We start from the raw sequence: 18,332 nt of genomic DNA, 5'->3' as shown, positions 1-18,332 counted from the left end.
CTAGCTGTATGAGCTGAGAAATACCGAGGAACACATTCAGGATAGCTATGGCTGAGAGCCAGACTTATCCAGGCAAGGAAGAAGCTACTTAATGATGTTTATCATTGGAACCATGCAAGCAAGAGCTGGATATTTGTTTGGGGAGTAGCTCCCCCTTAGCTGCTGTAAGAGCCATGATCTTTTTCTATTGTCTGTCCATCTTCTCTGATTTCTTTTTTTTTCTTTTTTGTCAGTCGTGGGTCTTGAACTCTAGGCCTAGGCACTGTCCCTGAATTCTTCAGCTCAAGGTCAGCACTCTATCACTTGAGCCACAGTGCCACTTTAGTTTTCTGGTGGTTAATAGGAGATAGGAGTCTCACAGACATTCTTGCCCAGGCTGGCTCTGAACTGCAATTCTCAGCTCTCAGCCTCCTGAGTAGCTAGGATTACAGGTATGAGCCACTGGCACCCAGTCTTCTCTGATTTCTTTTAATAAAGGACCTTATCTGCTGGTTTGTAGAGGTGGATGCATGGTTCAGGCTAAACCAACTATACTACTCCATCTTCTAATGGTTAGTCCATGAGTTTCATGTGAGTGACTCATATGCTGATGGTTGTCAAATTAGAACTGGTAGGAGGAATCTCTCCTTGTTATGTAGCCCAGGCTAATCTCAAACTCCCAGTCCTCTTCCCTTAGCTGCCTGCATGTTAAGATTACAGGAGTGTACTACCATTTCCAACTTAGGAACATCTTAAACTTTGAAATTTGAATCTTCTGTGGGGTGGGGAGGGGGGATAATCAGGATAAACAAAGCATGTGCCTGAGGTGGTGGTTGCTTGGGTTTATGAGTTTTGTCTTGTTGAGCAGTTGGGCTGGCTACTGTCTTCTGTGTGGACAGTGTGAGTGAAAAGGATTTTGGTGAGGAGGCCTGGAAGGAATATGAGCTTGTTTGAGAGGCTTTTTTAAAGGCTTGTTTTGAGAGGAAAGGAAGAAGGTTCAAAAAAAAAAAAAAAAAGAAGGGGAAGGAGAAAGACAGTACTTGTGATTAGGAATGGAATGGAAAGAGAGAGATAACTGAAGAGTTAAATACTTCATCCGGAGATACAGAATACAATACACTCGCTTTCTCCAAGACTATTTAGCAAATTGTCCTTTTGTTTGTTTTGTTTTGTCAGTCATGGGGCCTGAACTCTGGGCCTAGATGCTGTCCCTCAGCTCTTCAGCTCAAAGCTAGAGCTCTACCACTTAAGCCACAGCTCCATGTCAGGCTTTTTCTGCTTATGTGGTGCTGAGGAATCGAACCCAGGGCCTCATGCATGCAAGGCAAGAACTCTACCACTGAGCCACCTTCCAAGCCTCTGTCCATATTTTTAATCAGTGTTGTTGAGATGGGACTTGCTTTTACATGAGATCCTCCAAGATGTAGTTAAACTTATGAAAAGGACCCCAATACTAGGACAAGCCTAGCAGTCACTCTGACTATATTTTGGTCACCTGGCACAGCCTAAATAGACTATGGCACTGGAGGTAGAAGTTGAGGAGTAGCTGAGCTGAGAGATGGTAGGAAAGGCCCCTGACATGTTTGGTTTTCTGTACTCAGTCACTCATGAGACTTCCTTCCTGCTTGCCCTACTCTATGACACATAGCCTTTGCAATTGCAAAGGTTGCAAGCTGCAATCTTGATATCCAGAAAAGATCTCAACCCGGTTTTCTCCCAGTTGCCCTGGGCAAGATGTACCCTGACCCTCTGACCTGAGCAGGTCCCCTGCTACATGACTCCTTTTCTTACCAGGTAGTATGGTCACTCACCTGCAGGGTGATGTTGGCCCGTGGCCAGTTCTGCAGGTCAGTGAACTGCAGGTAAGTGTCTCGATCCACAAAGTTAACACTGAGCAACTTCTCACACTCGGGACCACCAAAGCCTGGGAGGCACTGGCACACAGGCCGGTTGCCCTGGTCCACACAGTGGGCCCCATTCTGGCACTCAGCCCCCTCACAGGGACTACTGGGGGCTGGTGTGTGGGGAGGGATCTCACAGAGCTGTCCCCTAAGAAGAAAGAACAACAGGTCAGAGAGGACAAAGCTAAAGGAAGAAGTGGGTATCTCTTTTTCCAAAGTCCTAGAGAGAAAGACTAAATATTTTAGAGGATGTTCTCTTTTTTTTCATTTTGTAAGAAATTTATTTTTATTAGCATATATTAATTGTACAAGGTTTTTTTTGGTAGAAAATGCACTTAATAAATACTATTATCTGAGAGAACTGACAGCCAAAAAGATATTGAGAAACCTATATGTCTCAACAAAGTATTAGCAAATCAAAGCAAGCATAAAAATTATTATATACTCTGACCATTTGGGAATTCACCCCAGGAATGCAAGGTTGGTTTGACATCTGATATCAAGTAATGTAAAACATAAAATCAATTGAATTTTTTTAAAAAAAGTCACATAGTTACAGATAAGATACTATATAAACTTCAATATCCTTCATGATAAAACATCAATAATCTAGGAATCAAGCTAATAAAAGGTACCCCCAAACCACACAATTAACATAATATTTAATAGTAAAATGCTGAAAGTTGACACACTAAGATTAAGCAACAAAAGTATCTGCTCTCATAACTATGTAATGTTGCACTGGAGGATCTAGTCAATTATGCCAGAAATGCAATAAAATATATCTATATTAAAAAAAGAGAAGAAATAAGTCTGTATAAGAAAAATCCTAATAAATCCATTAAAGTACTCTCTGAACTAACTGAAGAACTCAGTAAGATTGCAGGATAAAAAAGTCCATGTGTGAAAATAAGTTTAAGCACGAGATGATGGCTAATGCCAATCCTAACTATTTAGAAGACCAAGACTGGGAGGATCACAGTTAGAGGCCAACTAGGCAGAAATGTTTCCAACCCATATCTGGACACAGTGACATGAGCTTATTATCGCAAACTATGTAGGAAGATGAGATTGGGAGGTTTTTGGTTCCAGGCCAGCCCAGGCAGAGAAGTCCATTAGACTCCATCTCCATGGGAAAAAGCTGAATGTGGTGGTGCAAACTTGTCATCCCAGCTGGTATGGGAAGTCTAAAGTAGGTAGATCATGACTCAGGCAAACACCTGGTGAGAATGAGACCCTATCTTAGAATAATCAGCAAAAAATAAAGCTGGAGGCATAGTTCAGTCCTAGTATACAGCCTAGCAAACATGAGGCTCTGAATTCAAATCCCAATACTGACAAAAAATAAAATTAAGAAATCAATTTCGTATATAATAACATTAAACAGAACAAAATATTGGGGAATAATTTTTTTTAAATAAGCATGAAACATATACTTGGAAAACAAAACCATTGTTGAAAGAAATGTCTAAAACTCTAAGTCAATGGAAAGGCATTGCATGTTCTTGGAACAGAAGAATTAAAATCATTACAATGGCAATGCTCCCTAAATCAATCTACAGATTCAGTATAATCCCTATCAAAATCTCAGTTGACTTTTTCTGTAGAATGTATGGATCCTAAAATTCACATGGAAATTCAAGGAATCCAGAATAGCAAAAATAATCTTGAGTAAGAACGAATCGTGAACAAATTGTGAAAAGAGTGAGGCATAAGGCTAACTACTAGATCAGTGGAATGCAAATTATAGCTCATAGATACCTTCACACTTAGGGTCAGTTGATTTTTTACATGAAAGCCAAGACAGTCAAATTGTAGAAAAAAAGTAATCTTTTCAATAAATAGTGCTGGGACAATTGGAGAGTCATACACCAAAAGAATGCATTGGGCCAGGCACTGATGGCTCACGCCTATAATCCTAGCTACTCAGGATCGAGGTTCAAAGAAGCCCAGACAGGAAAGTCCCCCAAAAGACTCTAATCTTCAATTAACTACTCAAAAACCAGAAGTGGTATTGTGGCTAAAGTAGTAGAGCACTAGCTTTAAGCAAAAAAGCTCAGGGACAGTGCCTAGGCTCTGAGTTCAAGCCCACAACCGACAAAAATAAATGCTCTGGATACCTACCTCATGTCATATACAAAAATTAAGTAAAGATGGATCAATGATCTAAACATAAGAGTTAAGAGACAACAGAAATAAATCTTATGACTGAATTAGGCAGCAATTTCTTAGATATAGCACCAGAGTCACAAGCAACAAAAGCAAAATAGAGACAAACTAGAAATCATCAAAGTTAAAATCTTTTGGCTATCAATAGATATTATCAAGAAGACCATCAGAATGGAAGACAAACATGTATCTGATAAAGAACTTACCTAGAATACATAAAGACTTAATAATGAAAAAGCAAAACAAGTCAACTTAAAAATTGGTTAAACAATTTAAATCAACATTTCTCCAAAGATCTCAAAATGGCTAATAAGTACACAAAAGGATGCTCAATTTCAATAACCATCAAGCAGCAGAACCAAAACTACAATACAATGCACTCATTAGGATGGCTAGAATTTAAAAAAATTGATGCAAGTTGCAAGGAGGTGGAGGAACTGGAAATCTCACACACTGGTAGAGATATACAATGATGCATCCCTAGAAAACAGCTTAACCGTTCCTCAAACAGTTAAACATAGGATAACCGTGCAATGCAGCAAATGCACTTCTAGTTATATCCCCAAGAGAATTGAATACGTGTGATCACATGAAACTTTGTATGTGAATACTCATAACTTTGGTATTCATGATAGCCAGACATTAGAAGTAACCTAAATATTCATAAATTGATGAATGCATAAACGAAACATACATCCATGCAATGTAATATCATTTAGGAAAGAAAGGCTGAAACATGCTATCAAATGGATAAACCTTGAAAAGATTTTGCTAAGGCCCAGCACCTGTGGCTCACACTTGTAATCCTAGCTACACAGGAAGCTGAGATCTGAGGATTGCAATTCAAAGCCAGCCTGGGCAGGAAAGTCTGTGACTCTTATCTCCAGTTAACCACTAGAAAACCGGAAATGGCCCTGTGGCTCAAGTGGTAGAGCACTCGCCTTGACCTGAAGAGTTCAGGGACAGTGCGCAGGCCCAGAGTTCAAGCCCCACGAGCGACAAAAAAAAAAAGAAAGAAAGAAAATAAACATATTTTGCTAAGCGAAAGAAGCCAGAAGGAAAGGACAACAGATAGCATGATTCCAGTATTTGAGATGTCCAGAATACATAAATCCACTGACACAAACATTGGTAAGGTAAGTAGTTACTGGGATGGAGGGTGGGCTAGAGGTGACATGAAAAGTAATAGTCACGAAAACTGTTGTGATGGATGCACAATTCTGGGAGCTAATAACCATTGAAAGTTATCTTTGGGTGATTTTCATGTGAATGACATCTAAGAAGGTTAAAAAATGACACAAGGGCCTTGGAGCATAACTCAGGGATAGAACAGATGTTTAGCCTGCTCAAGGTGCTGGTTTCAACTCCCAAGGGAGCCCATAGAAGGCAGATCAACTTTATGGTAAGACGTGACTTTTGAGGTTCCGCTGGACCTCTGGCAGAAAAGTGAATGATCTGTACCTACCTTTCACCCCTTCACCAAATGGGCCAAGGATCCTCAGCTTGGCTTTTAAGGACCCTTGCTTGGATTTTAAGCTGTTCAGAACTTTTGCAAAGCCATACAGTTGGGATTGGCGAAACTGTGGCTAAAACCCAGTATTGGACTTAAGAGTCTCTGACCATCACCCTCCCCCAGTAATGAAAGAGCTCCTGCCAGCCCAGCCCAGCCCAGCCCCATCAGTGGAAGCACTCACAGTGTCCAGGCCCAGCTCACCTGTAGCCCTCAGCACAGAGGCAGGAGTAACTGTTGACTTCGTCCACGCACTGGGCCCCATTCTGGCAGCGGTGGTCCCTGCAGTCATCCTGATTCTCACTGCAGTTGTCACCCGTGTAGCCGAGTGCACACTCACACCTAGGGGTGAGCAGGGTGGCTGGGAATCAGCCATGCACTCTGCCTGGCATGGAACCTCAAGTTCCAGTGGCTCTGTGGGGACGTCCCCGGAGGTTGTGCAGAGCCCTGAATACAAAGTCCCCCCAGCCTATCCTGAGCCTTTTCTAGTGTAAGAAGAAAGCTTGTGTGAATTCAGTGTCCTGGTCTGGGAAAGGAACATCCTGAAATGGGGAAATGAGAATCTTATCCCAGAAGACGCACCCTCACGACCCATTGCTCAGCCAGGGCCAACTTGCAGCCCCATCTAGACCTGCCTGCTCCTCAGCTGCTCTTTCCAGGTTCTCAGGACCCTCAGCTCAGGGTCCTACATCCATCATGTCAGCTTCCCCTCCTCCACAGACTGTTGGGCCCAGCCTCCTTTCCTTCTGCAAGGTTCATGCTCCCCCCAAAATGGGAGCCTTGGCCCCAAGCCAACTCCCATCTTCCTATCTCCAAATCCATTTTAGCTAACCAGTTGTGTAACAAATAAAGTGCATACTCCTCCATCCCCTTCCCACACACTAATTACATCCCTGCTTTCACAACTGAGGATTCTAGGACACCTTCTATGCTCTCTCTCTGCATGGTCCCTCCAGGCCACTACCTCACCTCTTCCAGGAAGCCTCCAGTGAACACCTAATCCAGCTTTGAGAAATCCCCTTATCTGAGCCCTGCTAAACCCCAAATTCCACGGTGTGACCACAGAACAAGCAGATCTTCCTTTGTGTATTACTGAACTCGCAAGGGACATCTAAGGTGAGCTCATGAACAAAGTACTTTGTGTTTCTGCAGCAAAAAAAAAAAAATCTACCTGACATTCACTGTGTGGGATGGCTAACAAGTGGAAGCAATTGCATGTGGGCGTGGCTCAGCCTTCCTTTCCTCACATCTCAGCTGAGCTTTGACCATCAGAGGGGCTTTTGATTTTTTTTTTTTTTGAACTGGGGATAAGAAGTAGTGCATCTGAGCTGGTGGCTCATGTCTGTAATCCTATATACTGAGGAAGCTGAGGATTGTGGTTGGAAGCCAACCTGGGCAGGAAAGTCCATGAGTCTCTTATCTAGATTTAACCACCAGAAAACTGGAAATGGAGCTGTGGCCCAAAGTGGTAGACCACTAGTCTTGAGCAAAAGAGCTCAGGGATAGCACCCAGGCCCTGAGTTCAAGCCTCACAACCAACAAAAGCTAACTAACTAAATAAAAAATAGTGAATTTGGAATGAATAGCTGTGGGTAAAGAATTTACCCACAGGGGCTAAGGGCTTTCCATGCACTTCCTCAACTAATCTTTGAACCATCCAGGAGGGAGCTACCACTGCACTCAGTTTAAGGAGAAAATAGATTCAATGTTGTGGCCAAGGGATCTGTTCAGAGTGCAGCTACAAACCCAAGTCTGTGTAGCCCCAGAGTGGTACCCAGAGCCACCCCACCCTCCCTCAGGAGCCCTGGATAGCTGAGAGCAACCCCAGAAATGGGAGGAATAGGAAGGGAGGGCAGAGGCAGAGCTCAGGCTACGGACCCTTACAACACTGACCTGGGCCCATCTGGAGTAGCCATACACTGGGCCCCATGCTGACATGGGTTCAGATCTCGGGAGCAGAAGTCCACCAGCTGTTCACAGGTCCTTCCTGAGGGGAAGGAACAAGAGGCAGGAGAGAAGCCAGGCCCAGCTGAGCCTGCTGTGAACACTACAGAGGCCCCAACTTTCCTGCCCGTGGCACGGGGCTCAGGGGTGTGTCTCTGGCCCCACCATGCTTACCAGTGTACTGCAGGGGACACTGGCAGGTGTAGTTGCCTACACCATCCACACAGACACCCCCATTGACACAGGCATGCTCCACACAGTCATCTGTGTTCACCCCACAGGTCGGTCCTTCGAAGCCAGTAGGACAAGAGCACCTGGGGAGCAGAGGGTGGTGTGAGGAAGCCTGTGCTGCTGGCCAGGATTATGATTCTATAGAGTTGGCCAGGCCCTTGCTAGGGGCTGAGAGAGATAGAAGTGAGCAAGGCATTTCCTCATAAGAGCTACTCACAGTCTAGTGGTAGACACAAAGAGGAGACTGGCCACCCAGGGACAGGTAAGGAGCTTCAGGCTGAAGGGACCATTGAAGCCAGGAGTGGATACAAGGGGGAGGGGTCAAGGGTAGTCCCTCCTGTCCAGGGATGGCCAGGCCTGTGTCCTAGGGAAGGTGATGAACTCACCTAACCATGGGGGTGGGAAAGAGGGACATGCAAAAACCTGAGTGACAGGGATGCCCAAGGGCAGAGGAAGAGACCTACTCCTCTGTAGTTCAGGACATCAGGGTCCAGGGATGGGGTGGGAGGGGTTTGTGTGAGCAGGAGACAGATTGATGGAAGTCCTAGAAGTCAGTATACATTCCCCTCTGGCACCCAAGGTTTCCCAAGTGGTATGAGGGGCACAAGGAAAAATCTGAGAAATCCTTTAGCTATTCCAAAGTCCGCACGAGCCCCTCCCTAAACAGACCTGGCCAGGACTCAAGAAAGGGTTAACAATGGGACTGCTTTGCTTGGTAGAAAGCCAGGTCTTGTAGGAACTGGGGAAGAAGTCAGGTGAGGACCAACCCCCTACTACCGGGTGCACCAGGCTGTAGGCTAGTAGGGGTGAGGGCTTCTCCTGTGCCCCAATTTGTGCCCAGCAGGGGTATCTCAGCCTCTGTGGACCCAGGATAGGAGCTTTCCTGGAGCTACTGAGCAATCTCTAAGGACCGCCCTATTGTCAGGACGCGTTTCCAAGGCAACACTGGGGAGAGAAGGCACTTAACGTTTTATTTTTCACATCATGTAATTTGGGTTTGCAGAGGCAGGCTTGGCCATTCTGTCGGTAGATTCAACATCATTTTCTGAAGAGCCAATTTGTTCTGGGGGCAATTTATTTTTAGCAACTAAATACTATGTATTCCCCAGAAAAGCTCTGGGAGATTAGTGGCGGCTGGGGGCTTAGGAGGGAAGCAGGCCGGTGGGAGGGGGTCAGATGGTAGTGGCAGCATTGGAAGGAGTTAAGAGATGCCATCACTCACTCAGGCCCCGTGCTGTGTCAGTGGAAATGGCCAGCTATGGTGGGGCCCAGTAAGCTGTCTTCTTCCTAGAGCGGTAGTAGGGTCAGTGGTGATGGGAGAGGGACCCAGAAGGGTGTCCAGAACTGGGCTCTACTTCAGGCCAGTTTCACACATACCGCGGCAGCATCAGCTGCCGGGGAGCTGGCAAGGGCCTGGCTTCCCTCTGCGCAATCAGGGACCTGTTCACTTAGAATAGAGGTTGGCATGGGGTAGGGGGTGAGGGATGGAAATATGTTTGAGTCTCAGTTGTGCCCCAGTCTTCCCCCTGGCACTGTCATAACATGCTCTTGGTTGTGTTTCCAGTGTGTAGACTCTCCTGGTACCTAGCAAGTGGGTAGCCAACACCAAGAAGCTGCAGGACAGGCCCCAAGCCCCAGCTCACAGTGTGTGCTGGGCTGTGTGACACTGGCTTTCCTCTAGGCTCCATCCCCAACAGGGTAGGCTTAGAGAGCCCTCCTGCTAGGTTTTGGCATCTGGATCTGCATCCTGTGAGCCAGCCCATCTCTTCTAGCATAGGGAGGCTTGGTCATCCCTTTGGAGAAGGGGGGTGGGGTAGGCAACAGGGGTTTGGGTGCTGGGCCCATCCTCCCCCTCCCCTGCCCCAGCTCCTCCAGCCTACTCACGTGAAGCCAGCTTCCTCATCCTCTAGGGCATGGCAGGTCCCCCCATTTCCACAAGGGCTGTTGGAACAGTTGTCCAGGAATACCTCACAGTCTCGGCCCTGAGGGGAAAGTCAGTAAAAGGGACTCCAGGGAGAATCTGAGATTAGTGTGAACCAACAACTGCACTCAGCACCACAGCTTCCCTGTCCCAGGAGCTACTTGTTCCTTCAATCACCCATCCTTCCATCTGTCCATCCACCCATCCATCTATTCATTCTCCCACTCATTCATTCATATATTGGGTCACTGGTGACAGTGCCACTCAAGTGTCTGCCCGCTGCCAGGCCTTGTGTGGGGCACTGGGGAATTACCTGACAAACCAGCCAGACCCAAGATCCTTCCCCTCCCAGCCTTGGCCTCCACTTACCTTGTAACCGCTGGGACAGGTGCACCTGTACACCTCAAGGGGGTCATTGTGGCAGATGCCCTGGTTCTGGCATGGGCTGGACAAGCAGGGATCACACTTGGCCTGAACAGCCAGAGTTGGGGGACCTGAGGGGATGGGGGAGGGCAAAGTGTTCGTATAGGGAGGAGAAGAGGTAGCACAGGACTGGGCTCAGACCCCTAACCCCAGAAGTCTGAGGTGGTGGGCACTCTCTTTCTAAGGAGACATATCCTCACTATGTGTCCTTGGAGTGATACTTGGACCTCCACCTCCCTCCTGTGCTCCTTTCCAGCCTCAGAACCTTCATCACAGGGTTGGAAGGACTGAGTGCTTGGCAGGTGGGCAGGTATACAAAAATGTCATCATTGTAAGAATGCACTGTCATTGTTACCGACACTGGCCAACAGTCCCTCTGTCCCTCACCCCCTTCTGCAGCAATCACCCCAGATGCCACCCAAAGACCAGGATAACGCCTCAACAGAGAGGCATCTGGGCATTCAGGGAGGTCACGTGGGGAAAGTCCAAATGCCTTGAGGTTGGTTGGTACGCTCCCAGCCATCTCTCTGGCTACAGCAGACTCCCCTCCAGTCCCTCCATGACTCAGTGGTTAGAGTGGTTAGAGGAGCCAATGGTTAGGCTACACGGACATCTCTGACTAGGGGCATGAGGACCTCAAAAGAAGAAATGGGAGAACCAGGCCAATTAACTTAGGCTTCCCCAGGGGCCTGGGGAAGGGTTCTGGACATGATGGCAAGCCACTTCTGCTGAAGAGGCATGGAGAACAGAAATGAAATCCTTTTCAGCGTGACGGAAGGATGCTAGAGGGACTTCTGGAAATAGGTGGATTCTGTTTCCTGATCCAGGTTCTGGGTAAGCCCAGTTAGTGAAGATTCAGTCAGCTCTTTCCTCCTCACCAATGTACTGCTTTCTCTCTCTCTCTCTCTCTCCCTCTCCCTTCCCCCTCTCATATTCAATAAAAGCTCTTTTAAAAAAAATCTCACAGCAACCCAGCCCTGGTCAGTAAATACTGGGCCCACGTTGGCATTTAGTAGCTTGTTGTCATCCACTAAACCAGACTCTCATACTAGGACCCCGGGGACAGCTTCCTGCACACAGGGTGGCCTGGGCCTCCTCATTGACCCATGGCTGTCAGTTTCATTTCTGATGGTGGCTTCTGAGCTTGCAGAGGGCAAGGGCCATGCCCCATGGTCCCAGAGGACTTCCCTCAGTGTCCCTTTCCCATAAAGCTGGGCCTGGGTAGCCACTCAGCCATCTGTCTCTGCTCCACAGGGCCTCTGGGGCTGGGGCCATCAGCCAGTCAGTCAATCGGTCACTGAACAAGTGTTTACAGATGCAGGCAGTGAGGAGCCTCAGGGCCAAGCCCAGGAGCTGCCAGTCACAGTCTGTTTTCTGCAAATGTCAAGACAGCAGCAGCTGGTCCGCCTGCCATGGCAGGGACCCAGGAGGGCTAAAGCTAATTGCAGAACACAATGCCTAGTGGAGGGAGGTCCAAGGGCTCAAGCTGCTGAGGGGCTGGGAGCTTCCGGAAGCACTGCTGCTATTTTTATTTCCCTTACATAACCATGGGGAGCTATTAAAGCTGTGACTGACTGAGATTTTTCTGCCTGGCTTTATTTTGTGTTATTGCTGTCCCTTGTATATCAGGACTGGAATAAGTAGCAACCTCATTCCTGTCACCTGAACCTCTCCCATCTGGGGGTGCAGTGGGGACACAGGGGTGTGTGGAAGACCCTGCCTCGCTGGGCTTGGCCAGACCTAGGAGCAGACAGAGAATCTGCAAGAAGTACCCCTTTTTCTTGTGCTCTGGACTCACCTTGGCATTCAAACTTCTTGGCAGGTGTTGTGAGCAGCAGTTTACCCTCCATGTCCTGAGGCCCTGCACACCGGGCAATGCCCGGTTCCTTGTAGCCAGTCTTTACCCAGCTGGACAGCCAGCGGAGGTGGCAGTCACAGTACAGGGGGTTGGCACCAATGGCCCTGAGATAGACAATGGAGAGAAGCGGGTATTACAGCTTGCAGGGTCTGTTACCCACCACTTGGATTATTGACTGTAACCAGTACCAGTTGTTAACTTAAACCTCAGCACTCTCTATCCCCACTCACAGGGTGCTTCCCTAACACCACACAATAAAAGTGCGACTAGGATTTGAACCCACACCGCTAGGGCTACAGCCTATGAACTCTGTGCATCTCGTAATGCCTCAGGGAGAAAGCCACCAGCATCCACTGCTGGGAGACGCACCCAGGTAAATTCTAATAACCTCATGTGCAAGTTTTCCTTTCTGCATGTACACAATGTAGAGCCTCAGCTAGGCACCGGTGGATCACGCCTGTGACCCTAGCTACCCAGGATGCTGAGATCTGAGGATCACCATTAGAAGCCAACCAAGGCAGAACGAGACTATAATTTCTAATTAACCAGCAAAAAGCCAGAAATAGAGCTGTGTCTCAAGAGATAGAGCACCAGTCTTGAGTTAAATTGCTGAGGGATAGCACCCAGGCCTTGAGCTCAAGCCCCAGTACTGGCACATATGCGCACGTGTGTGTGTATGCACACACACACGCATGATGTGGAGCCTTGGAGGAAATACATATATTTTTAAAATATAATTTAAAAATACATACATTCTAAAAATATAATTTTATTGCTATTACTAAGGTGTTGTACAGAGTAGGGGGAAAGACATAACTTCCCCGGGGATAACAACCAGTGAATGGCAGCTCCCAGATCTAGACATGGAGCGATTTTTTTTTTTTTTGGCCAGTCCTGGGGCTTGAACTCAGGGCCTAAGCACTGTCCCTGAGCTTCTTTTGCTCATGGCTAAAGCTCTACCATTTGAGCCATAGCACCACTTCTGGCTTTTTCTGTTTAGTGGTACTGAGGAATCAAATCCAGGGCTTCGTGCATGCTAGGTAAACACGTTACCACTAAGCCACATTCCCAGTGGTGGAGCTATCTTATTTTAATTTTATGTTTTGTTTTGTTTTTTGTTTGTTTGTTTTGTTTTGGGTCATGGGGCTTCAACTCTGGGCCTGGGCACTGTTCCTGAGCTCTTTTTGCCCAAGGCTCTACCACTTTGAGCCATAGGACTACTTCTGGTTTTCTGGTGGTTAATTGGACATGAGTCTCATGGACTTTCCTGCTCAGGCTGGTTTCTAACTGTGATCCTCAGATCTCAGCCTACTGAACAGCTAGGATTATAGGCCTGACCAGTGCCTGCCACTAGTTTTATTTTTAATTAAGCAAAGGACATATGAACGTTTTCTTATCATAAGTCCTTTGCATGCATTGTAGACAAAAACTCAGCATTTTTGTCGGTGGATGTATTAAGGAGCACTGAGCTGCACATTTTAAAAAAGGTTCATTTTTTTATTATGTGAAGCTCAACTTTTATACAGGTACATCATAATATTGTTGATGGGAATGAACAATGGTGCAACTTCTAGAAGCAAGTGTTGTGTTATTTATCAAATTACCAATGTAATTGTTTTTGGACTTAGCAATTCTGATTCTGGAAGATTCTAACAGATACACATATACATGCATTATTGCCCATGCAGGTCTGGCCTATGACCTTCCTACTTACACTACCTCCTGTACCTGGAAGAAGAGATGTGTACCACTAGTGCCTGAATTGGGGGTCTTGCTAACTTTTTGTCTGGGCTAACCTCAAATCTTGATCTTCCTGATATCTGCCTCTCAAGTAGCTAGTATTAAAGGTTTGAGCCACTGTGCCTGGCTGTGCTACTCTGTGTGTGTGTATATGCATGTGCGTGTGTGCATGCGTGCACATGCTATTCTTTGATAGAATCAAAGGGAAAAAGAAAAAAAAGACTAAGGCAGCAGTGTTCATCAGGGAGAGATTGGTTAAATAAACTTTGCTTTGTCCACATTGCAGAGAGAACAACCTACCCTCCCCGTCACTGCTCTCCACAGAGATACACACGGTGCCTGGCCAGTCCTCAGGTGTGCAGCCTCCAGGAACTTTTCCACACTGATACATACTGCTCTTTCTCCATTTCAGCCTTTCCCAGCAATGTGTTTCTTGTCACTAGACACCTGCCTTGGAAGTCTTCCAGATCAACATAGACAGATCCACCTCCATCTACATTTGTCTTACTGCCTCATAGTTTCCCAAAGAATGGCTAACCCTAGGTTTAATGCACAATTGCCCTGTGGCTGGATGCTGGTGATTGTAACATCAGTGAACACTCTTGTGCATGCCTTTTTGGGAGGTGAGAGTGTTTCTCTAGAAAAGAACTTCTCTAGAAGTTGGTCCACAGAAGACATGTCAGATGTTATCAGCTGCCCCCAGATGGACCTGCCAGCCAGCAGTCTATGGCCACACCTGCACCACACGGTACCGCGATCTTCCTGATGTATGGGCTAACTCAGTGGGAAAGCTGAGAATTATTTTTCTAACCTATGGTGAGTTGCAGAGATGAGAAAGTCATTTAGCTGTATACCAGTAATCTAGCTAATGAGGAGGCCTTGGTTTGAAGCCAGCCCCAGCTGACAAATCTGAGAGACTCTTATCTCTGACTAATCAGCCAAAAAGCAAAAACTGGAGGTATGGCTCAAATGGTAGAGTGTAAACTTTGAGCAAAAAAGCCAAGCAAAAGCCAGAGGCCCTGAGTTCAAGCCCCAGCACTGTTATATATGACAGGGATAGGAGGAGAAAGAGAGAGAGCACCAGAGCTATTTGATTCAGCAATTAAAAATCAGTGCCTTAGCCAGGCACCAGTGGCTCACACCTGTAATCCTAGTTACTCAAGAGGCTGAGATCTGAGGATCATGGTTTGAAACCAGCCCAGGAAGGAGAGTCCATGAGACTCTTATCTCTAATAAGCTACTCAGAAAAAGCCCGAAGTTGCTCTGTGGCTGAAGTGGTAGATCGCTAGCCTTGAACACAAAGAGGCTCAGGAATAGCATCCAGGCCCTGAGTTCAAGCTCCAGGACCAGAAAAAAAAGTCAGTGCCTTGTACCAGTTCATCAATATCAACTTTATTTTGAAACTGTAAAGCTGTCTAAAGTTAACATGCACTGGCATGTTCATTAAGTCACCAATGGATGTGTTGCCATTTTCTACTTATTTCTGGAATAACAGAGGAAGTGGACAGCTCCCAGAGATGCACATAGACTGATACAGGCAGTGCCTCCGAGTAGGAATTCCCCAAAATAGCACTGCTGACGCTATGCCATCTTACAAAACAGGCCACGCAAGACTTGGACTCCATTCCCATCACAGCTGCTCCTTGCTCAGGGGTGACTTTGAGCAGCTTGCCCCAAACCTCTGAGGCTCACTTTACAATTTAATAAAGAGCCTGCAAGCTAGAGGGGAGGAAAGACAAATACACATCATCTAGAATGGATGCCCTGGGAATCCAGGCAGGTACAAGCCCCTGACATAGGCTTAATTTTTCTATCTTCTGTACCAACAGCATCCATCCATCCTGACCACTGGTGAGTGAGACAATATCCTGGCCCCACTGAGCAACACTGGGGCCTCATAGACATGAAGGAAGGCAGATACTTTGAGTTTTAAATCTCCAGTGTATGGTGTATTTTGAATGCTCACACTCACCAGATATCTTTGTGTGTGTGTGTGTGTGTGTGTGTGTGTGTGTGTGTGGGCCAGTACTGAACTCAAGGCCTTGCACTGCCACTTAGCTTTTTCATTCAATACTAGCACTCTACCACTTGAGCCACATCTCCACTTCTGGTGTTTTGTTGATTAATTAGAAGTATGGGTTGGATTCATACCTCAATCTACAGATTTCAGCTCCCAAGTAGCTAGGACCACAGGCACGAGCCACTGGCTTCCTTCTCAATCATAAAAACCATGAGACACAAAACAAAACAAAACAAACCATGAGGCCAAAGCCATATAAAAGCTATCTGAAATCTTAGCTCGACTCGTTTCTGTATGAAGCAGACTCTCTGACCATGCTTGACTTCCAACATTTCAAACTTATCCAGGGCTGGGTTTTTACAGCTAAGGACTTCAAGGCTCTCTCTTCAGTAGTACTTCTAATTCACTTTCTTCAATGAAAACATCTTTGAGTACAATTTATATATGTACATCAAAAATGCTGAAAAAGGTTCAGAAGCTTGAGAGAGGATGATCATGATTTTAAGGCTGACCTGGGCTATACAGTAAGACCCTGTCTAAATAAATAAACAAATAAAAAGTAAAGGACAGGCCAAGGTACAGTTCAGTGGGAGAGCGCTTGCCTAGCTTTTCAAGGTCTTGGGGTTCCAGTCCTAGAACTTCAAAACAAAAGAAAACTGTGAACTCCATAAGGACTAGACATAATTGACTGACAGTTCAGTGGGGTTGGAGGACAGCAGGCAAGCCACTGGTCAGCCCAAAAGGAGTGTGGACTTAGGTGCACTGAGCAAAGTATAAATAGCCTCATGTTGCTGTGTTGTTGGTGTTTGGTGTAACATGGATGGAGCTGAAACAGGAGCTGTTGCCTGCTCATGCCAAGGCGCTGCCCGGCTTCTATTCATGGAATGCAGCCTCAGCCTTCTCCATGTAGACACTAAAATCTCCTCTGTGGAGCGCCCCCTCCCCCTAGGCAGTTTGTATCAGGACTGACTCTTTCCTCTGTACTTAGGCAGTATACACAGATCTTTGAGGCCAAGAACCACTATACCCTGATAGGCCAGATACTAGATGGCATCTGTGTCTGCAGAATGACCCTGCAGGGCGCATGAGCATGTAAACCCTCAGCGTCAAGGAAATATGAGAAGAAAAGAATCATCATCTATAATGTAATTGATGGAATTACATCCTCATACATAAATGTAATGGATGGAATTTTAGTGTTTATCCCCTTGTCTCTGTCTCTGTCTGTCTCTGTCTGTCTGTCTGTCTCTCTCTCTGCCTTTTTTTCTAGACAGAGTGCTCAGCCCTGAATTTATGATCCTTCTGCCTCAGCATCCTAAAAACCACTAGGAACAGAACTTTACAATTCCTGTGTACAAATTCATACAGCATGTTAAACATTTTATCCTGCATTTCATCAGCAAATAATTACCATTATTAAATATTTAATAATATTAAATATATTAACATATTTAATATATTTAACATTTAATATTTATTTTATATTATATTTATAATAATATTTAATTAAATTTAATTAATTGATTTAATTGATTAATAAATTTAATTATTTAATTAATAGTAAATTTAATTAAATAATATTTGTTTAAATATTATTTAATATTTAATAATATTAAACATATTAAATATTTAATATGTTCGGTCACACAGCATGCCACAGTTTACTTAATCATTCCATACTGATTGACACCTAATTTTGAATAAATTTGAGATCCAGCCTTCCAGCCGATGGCAGATTGTGCTATGCATACAGCAGCCGTGGGCCCAGGAGCCCTCGCAGAGGATCTAGCAGAGTTCAGACTTAAACTAGATCTTAATCAGACTTGAACTTTGATCTAGAATATCTTCTAAAGCCTGTGTGTTGGGGGCCTGGCCTCCAGCTGCTGGTACTAATGGGAGGTAAGGGCTAGGGTGCCTAGAAAGGGGATATTAGAACCTCATCCTCTCTTCTTCCTTTCTCTGCTCCAGCTGACATGGGATGGGCAGCTTTACCTGACACACTCCCACATGATGTTTGGCCTTACCACAGGTCCAAATGCAACACAGCTGGCAAACCATGGACTAAAACCTCTGAAATGGTGAGCCAAAGTAAACATTTCTGCCTTTTTTTTTTTTTTTTTTTTTTGCCAATCCTGGCCTTGAACTTTGGGCCTAGGTGCTGTCCCTGAGCTTCTTTTGCTCAAGACTGGCACTCTACCACTTGAGCCACAGTGCCACTTCCACCTTTTTTCTGAGTCATTTATTAGAGATAAGAGTTTCACAGACTTTCCTGCAAGGGCTGGCCTCCACTGTGATTCTCACATCTTAGCCTCCTGAGTAGCTAGTATTGCAGATGTGAGCCACTGGCACGTGGCAATATTTCTGTTTTTTAAAGTTGCTTAACTCCGGTATTTTGATACAAATAACAGAAAGCCGGCTACATGAATGGATTCATGACTCGACAGATGGATGAAAGATGGCCTAACTGAAAAATCAACATAAAGGTAAGTAGATGAAATTGGAACTCAGGACAGGGAGGAGAAGTCATAATCAGTATGATCCACTCAAAGCATTGAAAACAAACAAAAACTATCTGGGTACCAGTGGCTCACACCTGTACGCCTAGCTCCTCAGGAGGCTAAGATCTGAGGCTCCTG

At 45.7% G+C, this 18,332-nt stretch overlaps 1 protein-coding gene and 1 long non-coding RNA gene across 2 annotated transcripts in view; one reads left to right on the top strand and one right to left on the bottom strand.

Annotated features, from left to right (window-relative positions):
* Positions 1 to 18,332, bottom strand: part of Slit1 (slit guidance ligand 1) — a 126,783-nt gene that overhangs the window by 4,373 nt on the left and 104,078 nt on the right. Inside the window, exons 24-30 of the mRNA XM_042689437.1 lie at positions 11,877 to 12,040; positions 10,025 to 10,149; positions 9,619 to 9,716; positions 7,678 to 7,817; positions 7,453 to 7,546; positions 5,764 to 5,901; positions 1,791 to 2,028 (exon numbers count right to left, since the gene is read on the bottom strand). Of these exons, the coding sequence (XP_042545371.1) occupies positions 1,791 to 2,028; positions 5,764 to 5,901; positions 7,453 to 7,546; positions 7,678 to 7,817; positions 9,619 to 9,716; positions 10,025 to 10,149; positions 11,877 to 12,040 (997 nt within the window). The remainder of the gene's footprint in view (positions 1 to 1,790; positions 2,029 to 5,763; positions 5,902 to 7,452; positions 7,547 to 7,677; positions 7,818 to 9,618; positions 9,717 to 10,024; positions 10,150 to 11,876; positions 12,041 to 18,332) is intronic.
* LOC122115866 overlaps positions 1 to 18,332 on the top strand; it is a 29,883-nt gene that overhangs the window by 11,294 nt on the left and 257 nt on the right. Inside the window, exon 4 of the long non-coding RNA XR_006148844.1 lies at positions 15,810 to 15,814. This is a non-coding gene — a long non-coding RNA (uncharacterized LOC122115866). The remainder of the gene's footprint in view (positions 1 to 15,809; positions 15,815 to 18,332) is intronic.

This window comes from Dipodomys spectabilis, unplaced genomic scaffold (genome assembly GCF_019054845.1).
Source record: "Dipodomys spectabilis isolate Male_0828 unplaced genomic scaffold, ASM1905484v1 ptg000125l, whole genome shotgun sequence".
Taxonomy (NCBI): Eukaryota; Metazoa; Chordata; class Mammalia; order Rodentia; family Heteromyidae; genus Dipodomys; species Dipodomys spectabilis.
Note: the sequence above shows the minus strand (reverse complement) of the source record. Positions and strands in the feature narration are given on the sequence as shown.